This window comes from Prionailurus viverrinus, unplaced genomic scaffold (assembly GCF_022837055.1).
Source record: "Prionailurus viverrinus isolate Anna unplaced genomic scaffold, UM_Priviv_1.0 scaffold_38, whole genome shotgun sequence".
Classification (NCBI taxonomy): domain Eukaryota; kingdom Metazoa; phylum Chordata; class Mammalia; order Carnivora; family Felidae; genus Prionailurus; species Prionailurus viverrinus.
Genome location: NW_025927606.1, coordinates 3686598 through 3700463, shown reverse-complemented (window position 1 = coordinate 3700463; position 13866 = coordinate 3686598). Strand labels below are relative to the sequence as shown.

Sequence of the window (13866 nt, the reverse complement as noted above, 5' to 3'; positions counted from 1 at the left end):
GAGGCCCAGGCACCAGGTGGCCCCTGTCTCTGGGCCCCTCACTTTAGAGGCAAGAGCAGAAGTCCCGAGGAGGCCAAGGTGACAGACCAATACAGGTGGAGCCTGGCCAGGAGCCCAGCCAACCTCTGGGAGCCTGGTCTGGAGGCAAGGAGAGAGGCTAGGTGGGGGCACGCCCACTGCCTTTCCTTTCTTCCATGGTTCCCGGGTCTGGGCTCTTGGGCTTGAGTGCTGAGGACAGTCCTGCTGGGGCTGCCTCCCAGAGGGGTCAGAAAGCACTAACAAATCCTAATGGGGGGGAGGGGCAGCAGCATAAGGGGTTCCTCAGTGGATGATGGGTGCAGAGTGTGGGGGGGGGGGGCGTGTCCCGAGGCCCTGACTAACCCTGGTGGCCTGGATGAGGCAGTGGGGTCCTGGGCTGATGGGCCCCGAGGGCTTGGCAGCCAGGCACTCACAGCCTGACCTGGGTGCTGCTTACAGGGGGTTGGGCTGCAGGTGACCCAGAGGCTCTGGTCTTGGCCTCCCTCCAGGGCTGTCCCTGACCTCCATGTCCCCAGCCCCAGTGGCTGTCCTGCCCAGTGGCCACGTGCCTGCACCTCTGATACAGTGATGGAGATTCCAGCCACGCCGTGGCCCCAGGTTCACTGGATGTGGTATCCTGTGTTCTTTAGGGGATAATCAGTCCCAGGGATTCGGTGGCTAGGGAGGCTTGGTGTCCTCACGGCTCCTGCCATGTCTGCTGGCACCAGCAGGGGGCAGTGTGGCTCTAGGGAAGCCCTGGGAGGGGTGGCGCGGACAGTGGGCTGGACCTCCCACTTCTGGCCCAGAGGTCACCCCGCTCTGTGCTCAGGGGCCAGGTGGGCGGGGTGATGTGTCTTCGCCCCCACCCTGGACACAACTGCCCCTTCCCAGGGCGAAGGGACCCCAGCATGGACTCCTCAGCCTTCTTGCTGTCCCAGGAGGAACAGAGGGAATGCTGCCTTTGGGACCTGCACAGATTCCTGCCCACGTCCGGCCCAGACCCCTCGCCCACCACGGCCGGACCACGCGTAGCCTGTCCGAGGTTTGTGTGGCCCTGGTGCTGGCCCTACGGGCAGCCTGGACTCCTCCCCGCAAAGTGCTGGGGCAGCCCAGCCAGCACGGACTCCAGACAAACGGCCTCTGCCACGGGCACTGTTGTCGGCTGAGTCAGGCCGCCCCGCTAGAGCCCCGAGGTCAGCCCAGGAATGCTCAAGAACCCGAGGTTAGGGGAACAGCCTGGCCATGGTGATGCGGGCACACACTCAGGGCTAAGTGGGGGCCAAGCCAGAGAACAGAGGTCACCGGGCACAGATGGTCAGATTTTAGAGGAATCTGTGAGCTGTCCCCAGGCCAGTTTTGATGGAAAACTCACTCTAGTAAAAACTCTCACCAAGACAGGCCGGGGGGCCCATGTACCCCAAGGCCCTAGGGCAGGTGTGCGGGCCCCCCATCCTGCTCGTTCAGGCTCAGGGTGCTGAGGACCCAGGGGAGGGGATGATGTGGGCGGGAAGGTGTGGAAGGCAGGAAGGGGGAGGGCAGGACCGAGGCGTGTGGTGAGACGGTGTCGGGGGGCCAGGGCGGTGTGACACATCCCTCAGGGCACGCGCACCAGGCTGGGCCTCCTTCACCAGTGTCTGTGCTCCCAGCGGGCCTGGCTGGCGGTCTGTGCCCGTGGGCGCTGGCAGTAACACCTGACTTTGGCACAGGGCATGGAGCAGGGCGCAGAGGGACCAGGAGGCACACGCCCACTCGGGGTCTCGTGGAACCTCGGGATAAGCTCCCCTTCTTCAGAGTGGCCTCCGTGCTCTGTTTCGCGGCTGTCACCACATGGGTGGGTTTGCAGGGTCCTTGAGTCCTGCTTAGTCCCACACACCCAGGCACATGAGGCCACTAGTGGCTGGTCCTTTCCAGGCTGGGGGGAGGGGAGGCCAGAGGGCCACCTGAGGGGCTGCAGGCCGCACACCTGTCCCTCACGTGCCTTACCCTTCTGTCCACGAGGCCCAGAGACACGGCCAGCAAAGCCGCGTGCACCCTGGCACCTTCTCAGTCTGGGTGGGGGAGGATTGGGGGGGGGGGTGGAGAGCCATGCAGGGGTGGGGGCTTCAGACAGGGGTCCCTGAGCCCAGCCAGCACGGCCCCCTCCAACCCCACCCCGCTCAGCTCAGCTACTGTTGGCTCCATTGCCTCTCATCAATATCAAGTGGACTGGCGACAAATCCGCGAGCAGAGAATCCAAATAACTATAAATCACACTAACGATCATTCAGATGAAATCCGTGGCTGTAACAGGATCGGTGTGGTCTGGCAACGCTGCCCTTCATTCTGGGGCCGCCGGTGGTGGCACTCTGCCTAGGGGCAGGGTCTGGGGGGCCTCCAGGGACAGGGCCCACGAGACAGATGCAGGGCATTAGAGCCTTCCCATCCGACCTTCTCCCACAGACGGACTCGGGGCAGAAGGGGCAGGTCGGTACAGAGCCGGTGTGAGGCACAGAAGGCCCCCACCCCCACCCCATCCAGGACTGCAGGCTGCTGGGTGAGAGGCTGGGCCACACCACACAGTCCCCCGTGGATGGCCTCCTTGCCTCTTTAGGGAGAATCGGCACGCTTCAGCCATTCCCCTTGGTCCTGACCCTCCCGGCTCTCCCCCGGATGTCGGGGGCCTGCTTGCACCTGTACGGGAGCCTCCGACCCTCGCCTGCTCTCGCCCAGAAGTCTCTGGTGGACATCCAGGCTTGCCCAGCGCCCTCTGCCAGCTCATGCTTAGCGTGTTCCGGCCTGAGCCCCACCTTGCCCTCTCTCCAGCCCCCCAGTTCCCCCTCCTGTACTCTCCATTCAGGCTGCTCAGCTGGAAACCCCAGAACGTTCCAGACTCTTCCTCCTGCACCTCCTATACTCGGCATCCCCGAGCTGGCACGCACCTCCCGTCAGTCAGCTGCTCTCTCAAGTCCTCTGACGTCTCTGGACCCTGCTCTGGTCCTGTCCCTGCCTCAGGCCCTCAGGGGCCGACCCGACCTGGGCACCTGGCTTATTCCCGGCACCTTCCTTGGTTAGAGAGGCCCCAGCTTCCATTTTGGGGCGCCACTGCTGCCCCACTGCGGGGCTCTTGCCCTCCCCAGCCAAGGAGGCATGTGGCCAGCCAAGGCCCAGCACCTCGTCCCCCCGAGTGAGGCTCCGTGGGGCAGGCCCGTACCTGTACCCAGTGAATCCGAGGTTTAACAAGTAACTGCATCTGGCAGACAGGCCACAGCTCCAGGCAGGTACGGGAAGGGGCTTCCGCAGACGCAGGGTTGGGGGCTTTGGGAGGTGCCTGCCCGAGTCTCCGATGACGCTCGCACCTTTGGAGTGATGGTGTCCATGTGGGTGGATGGCCCGCCGGCGGTCTTCACCTGAGCACAGGGCCTGGTGGGGGCCATCCTGCCCTTGGCCTTGCCCTGGCGGGTGGTTTCATGCCTCCCTGGGATGAAGTCACGGTGGTCCAAGGTCTGTGTCTGTTGAGAAAAGCAAGATTCAGAACTCTCTAGAGAGCCTGCTGCACTAGCGCTCCGACAAGATGAAACCACACTCACGTGCCCAGAGACCGAGGCCTCTGCTGAGCTCCGGGCAGGTCACCTGGGGTGCGGGGGGGCCGGCCCGGATGCCGTCCGCACAGAAGTGGGGTCAGCGGGGCGGGGCCGGGCGCCCCAGTGTACGTTGATGGCTGCAGAGGGGCGTCTGCGTGTGGACGGCGCTCAGGCAACCGAGAGGACACGGGGACCGGAGCTGCTCATCTGAGCAAGGCCCCCCGTCTGCTGGCTGTTCCCGTCGTGGAGATGCACTGCCGTGTCCAGGTCAAAGACAGCCTCCACAGCATCGGAGCAAAAAGGCTCACGTACTGGGAAGACGTGAACGTCAAAGGTGCCGGAGGCAGAGATACAGAGGGCTGGCTTGGGCCCGGGCAGCTCGTCTTTGAAGAGTGACGACAGAACAGAGGCTCGGATGTGCGGAGGCCACGCAGGTTGACCACTCAGAGATGCTTGCCAAAACATCAGCGAATGTTATTTATGACAAGAAATCCGTTGAGCCGAGAAATTCAGAAAACATCACTAAATTTATCCAGTCGCTGTAAAAACAAGCCTATTAATTTTTGTTTCCAAAACAAAACAAGACTGAAACTCTAGAAGTGTATCAGGATGGAAGGGGCAGGGAGGAAGGTTACATCCTGGCCACAGGGCCCGCCTACTGCGTAACTACAAACTTGGAAAAAGAACTGTGAGTGTTAAAGTACGCATTTAAAAAAATTTAAGGGTACTCAACAGAAATTTAATTTCTATTATTTTTTTAATTAAAAAATTTTTAATGTTTATTTATTTTTGAGACAGACAGAAATAGAGGACGAGCAGGGGAGGGGCAGAGAGAGAGGGAGACACAATCCGAAGCAGGCTCCAGGCTCCGAGCTGTCAGCCCAGAGCCCGACGCGGGGCTTGAACCCACGAATAGCGAGATCATGACCTGAGCCGAAGTCAGATGCTTAACCAACTGGGCCATCCAGGAGCCCTTACCATTATTATTTTTCAGTAATTTCCATGCCCAGCATAGGGCTCAAACTCACGACCCTGAGATCAAGAGTTGCACGCTCTACCCACCGAGCCAGCCAGGTGCCCCAGAAATTTAATTTATAATTTCCAAATGCACAAAGAGAACAAAGTAGAGGTTGCAGGATGAGGGGCGTCTGGGGGCTCAGTCGGTTCAGTGTTTGACTCGGTTCAGGTCATGATCTTGCGGTCTGTGGGTTCGAGCCCCGCGTCGGGCTCTGTGCTGACAGCTCGGAGCCTGGATCCCGCTTCGGATTCTGTGTCTCCCTCTCTCTCTGCCCCTCCCCTGCTTGGGCTCTCTTTCTCAAAAATAAATAAACATTAAAATATAAAAAAAAAAAAATGGTTGCGGGATGAAGTCTGTTTAAATACATCAAATCGTCACAATAAATGGCCTACGTTCAGTAACTAAAAGACAAGCCATCCCCTGGAGTCAGACGCGTGGGCTCTCTGCTCACGGCAGACACGATGAAACCAAACGGAGCCCATGAAGAAATGGCCCGGGGTTGGATGGTCTGTCTGTGCTCCCAACAGGGGAAGAGCAAGATTTCTCAGAAAAAGAAAACTTACGGAAAAAACGCGAATAGGTATAGCAATGCTAACTAACAATCCAGCCAAAATACATAATAATCAAGAATAAAAGGGCCGAAGAACCTAGCGCTGAGACATAGGAAGGACGGACAAAGCAGCCTGCCGTGTGCAGATTTGAACAGGCCGCATCCCGGAGGGGCGGCTGACCCCGAGGTGACCACACTGTCACGTGTCCAGTCACTTGGCTCTGGAGCAAAGCTGACCGCGTAGGGGGCACAAAAGGCGCCTGGGTTTCTAAGACCCGGGACCACAGGCCTGTGCGCTCAGGATGGCGGGAGAGCAGGAGGAGCTCGGCGGGCTGACAGGTGCTCCCAGGTAACTCACGGATTAAGAGATTAAGTCAAAGTAGAAATGACGACGGTTGGAACCAGAAGTGCCCCAGAGCCAAGCACGAGGACGCTTCAGTGGTGCCTCGGCACCGGGCTGTATTCACAAGAACGAGCCTGACAGGGGCCAGGCAGGGGACGGCCCAGCCGAGGCCACTGGGGGAAGGTCAGGTGGCCTTCGGGAGGCCGGGCCGCGGTGCGGGGTCCAGCACGTTCCGAGTCCCGCGAGGGCATCCGGGCTCACGGCCGTGTCTTCCGGCCATGTCCCCATGAGGCGAGAGTGGCCAGGGCGCTCGAATCCCACGTCATGACCTCACCACCTCCCAGAGCCCCACCTCCTGACACCATCACCCAGGCCGGTCACTTTCAACGTATGGATTTGGGAGGGGGCACAAACGTTTAACTGTGCAGCATCTGCCAGATCGGTTTACCCCCAACATAAAAAAAAAAAAAAAAGGCAACTTTGGTTTTTAAAGCTTCTTGGATTTTGGAATTGTAGATCAGAAACCACAGGGCCAGCTCAATAGTCGCATTAAACAGAGTACAACTCAGGCCCCCTGACCCCAACCGCACACTGTGACCCCGCAGGGTTTCTTCCAGGGACACGACTATGCTTCGGTGCACAATACCATCAGCAGGGTCCAGCGTAACAAAGACGGGGGCGCCTGGGGGGCTCAGTCGGTTAAGTGTCCGACTCTTGGTTTCAGATCAGGTCACGATCTTATGGTTCGTGGTTTCTAGCCCCTCATCGGGCTCTGTGCTGACCGTGAGGAGCCTGCTTGGGATTCTATCTCCCATCTCTCTCTGCTCCTACCCTGCTTCCTCTCTCTCTCAAAAATAAGTAAATCAACTTTAAAAAAAATTAAAAAAAAAAAAAACCAGTCAAAGACAGACAGGATGGCCAATTTCATAGAGAAGGAAACATTTCGGTGAAATTCAGCGTGCGTTCCCAGAGCATCTTAGCAATGAACGTGCTGATCTGCATCAGGCGTCCGCCTGCGCTCACCTGCAGAGCGGGAGGGTGGCTCTGGGCCATCTACCCCCTTTCCTGGTCTGTATTCCACTGGGCATTTCGGTGGCGCGATGAGAGGAGAAGGAGTGGGGAGTCACAGGAGGAGACGTGACCTGCTAACGGGCAGGCGTTGATGACCCGCGGGAGCAGCCCGCCAGGAAGCGAGCAAGGCCGCAGGAGGGAAATGCAACACACAAACCATTTCAGCGAGCACTTAAAACGAGGGATGAAAAGTCCCACTTGGGATCTCAACAAAAACAAGAAGGACCTGTGACCAACCCTCTCGAAAGACGGGCACGATTATCACTGGGAAAACGACAACACAGGAAGGAGCCCACAGCACAGAGCTGGGCCGTGTTTGTGGGCGGGAGGGCGCACTTTCGTGAAGATGCCAGATGTCACCACGCTAACTTACAAATCTCATCACCCCCAATAAGGTTCTTTAAAAAGGAACTTTAAGCTGCTCTTAAAATTCTGGCGTGAGAGCAGAGGGCCAAGAACAGCCAAGACGGTTCTGAAGAAGGAAACAGCGGTGCCGTGTGCTAACAGGCGCCTCGGCTTTGGAAACAGGGCAGAGGGCGGCACAGCCTGGAGCAGGACGTGCCCGGATGCTGGGCAGAGAGCGGAGGCCCACGTGCTTCAGTGGACAGAAGGAAACACTGGTCACTCCACGTGGGAAAAATCAGGGCCTTTCACACAACGTGTGAAAATGAATTTGCAATGAATGAAGGGTTTACACGAGAAAAGCAAAGCTTTGTAACTTTTAGAAAAACACATGGGAAAGTGTATTTAAGAACTTGGGGTAGGAAAGGAAGTTTTAGACAAGAAAAACTCAAACCATAAAAAACCTGAATGCATGTGAACACATTAAAATTTAAAAATTCTGCACATCAATAGACACCATTAAAAAAATAAAAGGCAAGGGGCGCCTGGGTGGCTCAGTCGGTTAAGTGTCCCACTTCGGCTCAGGTCACCATCTCATGGCTTGTGAGTTTGAGCCCCGCGTCGGGCTCTGTGCTGACAGCTCGGAGCCTGGAGCCCGCTTCAGTTCTGTGTCTCCCTCTCTCTCTGCCCCTCCCCTGCTTGTGCTCTCTGTCTCTCATTAAATGAACACATGTTAAAAAAAATTAAAAAAAAAAAAAGGCAAGCCACGCAACCAATGCATAATCAAGAAAATTACCAGCAACCAACTCGAAAATGGGCAAAGAACACGAACAGGCAATTCACAGAATAAAAAATTCAAATGGACAATAAACATATTCAAAATACTCCACCTAAGCAGCAATTAGGAGAGTACAAATTAAAATAAAGGGATCCTATTTGACACCGAGCACCGTGGCAAAGATTTAAAGTCTGTCTGTTTTGCGTGGAGGCGAGATATGGCGTCTTGTCTGCTGGAGGCTGTCTACACGACATGGTCTTTTTGGGAAGAGGCCTGTGCCTACGACCATGCAATCCACCCGTGAGACGGGTGGGCCTCTGTATGGCAACTCAGAGCTTAGGTCCACAAACGCAGCCAGCAGCAGAACAGCATGAACTCAGTGGCAGATTTGTGTCACTCTGAGAGAACATATCACGAGCACCGGGCACCGTGTGTTCAGCTCCTGAGCGTGGGACGGAGGCTGGGACTGCTGTCGTTACTTCTCGAAAAGGATCTGAGGCAAGTCCTGCCCGAGGCTAAGACCCAACAGGCCCGGTGGACACGGCACTGGCCGGTCTTCTTTCTTCCGTCCTCAGTGTTTAAAGTGGTTCTGAAAAACGTACTTGAGCCACTGTGAAGAGATGTCACCGTTCTGGGGCTGGGAGAAGCAGGGTCCACATGCAGGCTGCTTAGGGGGCACAGGGTCCCGGGCTGGAGCCCCATGCCAGCTGCTGCCGGCTCCCAGCATGTCTCTGAGCTATCCCTGACCCTGATCTGGCCCTCACTGGTCACTGGGGGCCCAGGGGCAGCCGACACCTGGCAGGAGGCTTCAGAGCCCAGATCGGTGGTGTTTGTAAACATTTGTGTGTCTGTGAGCATACCTATGTGTGTGTGTATACACCCATCAGTGTGTCTGCTCAGCGGGCCGCCCGTCCGGCTGGTGCAGTGTGACATCGTCTTCTCAGAAGCGGCCCTTCCTCACTGAGGCAGGCGCTAATGGGAACGTCACGGACGCCGTGTGGGCGCGGCTGCTTGTTCCTGGTGTCATTTTAATGGTTATTGTGTGCTGGTGGGGACAGCGCCGATGGGCCGGAATGAAGCAGACTGACAGCTTAATGGCCTGTAACCCTTAAGGAGTAATTGGACGGCCGTGTATCTACGAGCAGACTGTTAGCGACCACGTGACTGGCAAGCCGATGACGAGACGCGGCCCGTGTGGGAGGGGCTGCGGTGGGGCCAGGGCCACTACGTGCAGGAGCGCGCCCATGCGTGGACCCTACACGCAGTCCCCACCATGCACACACGTGCACAAGGACGCCCTGCCCTGCAGGCATGTGCTCACTCCCTTACACCTGACACGCGGTGGGGAAACTCCACCTGCCAGCAGACGCAGGGGGGTGGGGCCTTCAGGGAGGGCCTTGGCCGGCCACCTGCCCCAGCCCCCCTCAGAGGGGCCGCGTGGTCTCGGGGGAGAACAGGTCAGGTGGGAGCTGCCCTCCTGGTACCCGCTCTGTGCTGGGCCGTGGCTGCGTTGCAGGAAGGGCCCCGCTTCTCAGATGCAGCCTGAGCCCCCCGGGCCCCCGGCCGTCCTGAGCTCCTGTTCCCGTGCCCCCGCTCCTGGGGCTGGGCCCCTGGATAGAGGACCCAGAAAAGCCACCTGTTAGGGGCTGAGGGCCAAGGAGCAAACCCCTTGCCAAGCCTGCCGCCTGCACCAGGCACAGGGAGGGACCTTCGGGAATGGGATTTCCACCAAGTCCTTCTGCCTCAGGCGTGGGCGCTTGTCCCTGCCGTGCCCGTGGAACAGGCTCTGAGAGGCACGTGGGCTGTCGTGCGGGTGCCCTGGCCGCCCACCTCGGTGCTTTTCCCACAGAACCGCCCCCGACCTGGGACCCAGAAGAGGGAAGCGAACGCAGGATTGCTGGGAGGTGCTGGCAAGGACACAGCTGGGGCCTCCTGTCCCGGCTGAGTGACCGTGCCTGGAGACCCTCCCCAAACTCCTGTGTTCCTGTGCCCAGACCCGCTTCCCACATTCCGCCCCCGCCACGGTCACAGCCGCGTGGGCGTGGAGGGGCCGAGTCCACAGGAACCAGAGGCTGCCAGCTGAGGGGAGACTGCCACCATGCTCCTGGGGGCCGCTCGTCCTCTCAGGCTGGGGGCTCATGTGCTGAGATGTCACAGGGCCGCTTCCTCCTGGAGGCTCCAGGGGACGGTCCGTTTCCCCTCTCTCCCGGCTTCTAGAGGCATCCACGGCCGGCAGAGTGTCTGACTCTGGGTCCCTGGGGATGGCCCTGCTGCCGCAGTTCCTGGCTGCCGATCGGTTCTGGGCTCCCGGCTGCCCCACCTCCCTGCAGACGGCCTCCCGCCCAGACCACCGTACCCGCACGGTTACGTGTCTGTCGGCGGCCTCGCTGTTGGGCTTGGTTAGTCGTCTGACCTCACCCCCAGACAGAGAGTGGTTTGCACCCGGCCTCCCTCTTCCTGGGACCCCGGGCCGTCGCCCACCACACGGCGCCCGTTTGTCTGGACAACAGGCTGGGAACACCCGGGGCGTCTGTCCGACACAGCCGGGCTACGGGAGCGCGGCCGGTCTGGTCGGGTTCGCTGCCCGCAGGGGGGACCTGAGTGGGGCCGCCGCCCTTCCCTCCCTCGTACTCAGGGTGCACCCCACCCCCCACCTCGTGGCAGAGAAAACAGAAACGGAGTCTGGCTTTCAGAGCTTCAGCCGTTCCAGGGGGTCTTGGGAAAGGACCTCCCGACCCTGGCCACAGGGCTCGTGCGTGCGCAGGCATGGTTGTGGCCCGAGCCCCTGAAGGCACGCGTCTCCCCCACGGGGCTGCCTCCATCCGCCAGGCGCTGCCCCGCTCCACACGGTTACGCCGTCCTCCCGACACGGCGAGCAGGGCCGGTCTCCAACCCTCCCAGACGGGAACCCCAGCCTTAGCGCCCCAGGACCCGGCTCTCGGGGCGCTCAGAGTGCTCGCACGACTTCCTCCCTCGGGCACCTGGCCCCTGCCCTGGGCCGCTGGGGGCGCCCCACGCTCACCTGTGTTGGCGGGGGGGCCCCCGCTGCCCCTGCCCTCAGCTGGAGAGTCCGATCCCAGGGCCCTCGTGGGGACTCGCCCCCGTCCCGACAGAGAGGCGTCCGTCCTGGGCCCGAGGGTGCCGCACAGAGGATCTCTACTCTCGTCCGGTGTCCGTCCGGTCTCACTTCCCGCCGTGCCCCTCGGAGGGGCGTGGGAGGAGGGTTTCAGGAGAAGCCAGATGCCACGTGTGAAGGTGGCAGGGGGAGGCCCCAGGGCACAGAGGGGAGACACGGAAAGATCTGAGCGTGGACAGCAGTGGCCGTGGCCTGGGAGAGTCCCTGACCGTCGGGGACTCTGCGCTGTTGACGGTGGCCGGTAAAGGGATTAGGCATGTGGCGACAGCCGTGCCCGTGGCGGACGTGGTCAGGGGGCGCGTGGCAGCCTGGCCTGTGCTGGCCCAGCCCTCGAGGGAGCTCAGGTGGGAGGCCACACTGGGACCACCAGCCTCCACGGACTGAGCTCCAAGGAAGCTAAGCCCTCAGTCCTTGGCCAGAAGAGCCCTAAGGAAATGCCAGCCTCAAGTCACGAAGAGGGAAACTGAGGCAGAGACGAGGCTGTTTCCAGCCTTTCCCCCACGTCACGGGGCCCGGCTTCTGCTGGCCCCGGTGCCCATACATGTGGGTGCGGACCTGTGCCGTCTACACCAGCTGTGTGTGCTCCTTCCCTCCGGGGCCCGCCCGCTGCCCTCCAACAGCCTCAGCCCCAGGGCGGCTGACGCCTCCGCAGGAGTCCCTCTGGGGGTGAGGGGGACCAGGGGCACCAGCGGCTGCTAACCAAGCTGCCCACGGCCAACCTCAGGCACCTGCTCCTGGCCCCTCTCTGGGAGTGGAGCGCAGGACAGCGTAGGGCTGGCCAGCCAAGGGGGAAGCTTCGTCATGCTCGGTCACACGGACAAGGAGGACACGGCATTCCGTGTCCTCAGAGGCACATGTTCCCCAAACAAGCCAACAGCCTTCTGTGGTCTTGTTGGTAGAAGGTGACTATTAGGCTTCCAAGGTATTTGATACAGAGTATAGCATAAACTAAATAATTTTGTGAATGGTTTCAGGAATCAAAGCTTTCAGGATTAATTAAAGACCCTGCAACCTTCAATCTGATTCCCCCCAGTGGCAGGTGGCTCCCTAGTTACAAGGCCAGACCAGGGCCAGCCTGAGCACACGCTGTCCCGTGTGGTGCCGAGGGCCACCCCCCCCAGAAGAGTCGGACGGCAGGCAGCCAGCCGAATCCTTCCGGTGGCCAGCCTGCCTGGCAGGCAGTGACTGGTGTGCGTGTCCCGGGCTCAGGCAGGAGCATGGGCTGGTCACCCTGGAGCAAACACCACGCCTGGGGTCAGGCTTTCGGGGAGCCAGGCCGCACACCGCGCGGGAGTAGGGGAGTAGTCGGCCGGCTTCCACAGCGTCTCGAGCACCTGGCCCCTGCCCAGGGCCAAAGTGGCCCCTCCGCCCCTAGCCCCATTTTGCTGGTCTTTTAGGCAAGCGTTCCGGGCACATAACGTTCAGAAAGAGCTCCAGACTCCAGCAGTCTTGGGCACAGCAGCTGCTGTGGTCTCCGATAAACTATCCAGAAGCTTCTGGATTTTCTGTTTGCAGTGTGGGTGGGGCACCCATGTGCCAGAGCCAGCACCACTAAGAGCAGAGGTGCAGGGCTGTGGGGCGGACGCAAAAGGGTGCCGGGGGGCCCCGGGGAGGGCGTGGCACAGATAGGTGGGTCAAAGCAGGGCAGCTGTCGGCCCATCAGCCAGACTCACACAAACAGCAGGATCGACAGCGACGGGCCGCGTGGCCACAGAGCCAGAAACTCGGATGCCCTGGCTCATCCATCACAGAGGCCCCCCGGCCCCTGGTCTAGAAAGCTCCTGTGGGGGATCATGGGGCCACATGTGGCCGCCAGCACAGCATCCAGGCACTCTGCTCCGAGCCCTGAGTCCCCGTGGCGGTCCGCTTGGCCCTGTGCAGAGGGACGCCCCTTGGTGATGCCCCGCTCACGGTGCCGGGCTGTCCCCACCAGGATACCCAGGCCCACTCTCCCGGTTGGCTTCTCTGAGCAGTCGGGTGTCCAGCCAGGAGGGCCTGGAGGGGTCACAGGTCACCTGGGGAGGCCACATGGACAGCCCAGACTGTGGGAGACACTCGGCTGTGCACACAGGCAGGACTTCTGTACCCGGCACGTGGTGCCCCCCTGCGCCCCTGGGCAGACAGCACGGCACAAGCTTGTCTTTGCACAGACTTTACTGAATTTTTCTTGGAGGCCCGCTGCCCTGGGGCGTGCCGCTGGACACTGCGGGGACCCGCCCAGCAGACGGCAGCACAGGGAGCCACGCTCGGTGCGGGTGTGGCTGTGAGGACGCAGCAGAGGCGACAGGGGGTCACGTCGGATCTGAAAATCAGCACTGTGATCTCATTTCTGCTAGCCCCGGCACTGTTCCCTCTGATCTGGGGGGTTCTAGTTTACAGGGGACGCTGGCTCACCGGTGCCCGGCCTCGGGGCACCCTGGTCACTCGGGTAGAACTGCCTGATGAGATCTCTCTTGTTGACCTTCCCCATCTGGTTCCGTGGGATCTCCTCCACCAGCAGCAGCTCAGAGGGCACGGCGTATGGGGCCAGGACGCCCCTGCAGACAGGAGCAGCGTCTGAGCGGCAGGCACTGGGGCCCGGACAGCACCCCCCCCCCCCAATGCAACAGGGAGCCTGCAAGGTGGGCAGATGTCCCACGGGGCCCCGAAGCCCGGCCACGTCCGAGCCGGCTCTGGAAGGGCACCCCACTGCAGGACAGCAACATGGAGGGAGCTGCCTCGGCCTGGGTTTCAGGCTCCCTTGTGGGCAGAGGACGAGCCCTCCTCGGGGTCAGGCCTCCCAGGGCAGGGCAGGGCTGCAGGGCTGCAGCCAGACGGACGGAACAGGCAGGCGGGCAGGGCCGGGGGCCCCTCACGGGCTGGTGCTGCCCTCCCTGCACCCCGCAGTCCCACAAGGGGCCCCGTTTGATGGCGTGTTCTGTGAGTGGCCACGTGGTAGGATCTTGCCACCCCCGGGCTCTGCTCTGGGACTGCTCCTCGGGCCGTAGGCACTGGCTCCCCTGAGGCCCTGTCTGAGCCACCTGCCCCTTCGTGAGGAGACCACAGGATTC

At 60.8% G+C, this 13866-nt stretch overlaps 1 protein-coding gene across 5 annotated transcripts in view; it reads right to left on the bottom strand.

The window, feature by feature from the left end:
• Positions 1-12955: 12955 nt before the first annotated feature.
• ACSF3 (acyl-CoA synthetase family member 3) overlaps positions 12956-13866 on the bottom strand; it is a 52398-nt gene continuing 51487 nt past the window's right edge. For all 5 annotated transcript variants that reach the window (XM_047846111.1, XM_047846110.1, XM_047846109.1 and 2 more), the window contains one exon: positions 12956-13353. In XM_047846111.1, coding sequence (XP_047702067.1) covers positions 13185-13353 — 169 coding nt within the window. In that variant the 3' untranslated portion in view covers positions 12956-13184. The remainder of the gene's footprint in view (positions 13354-13866) is intronic.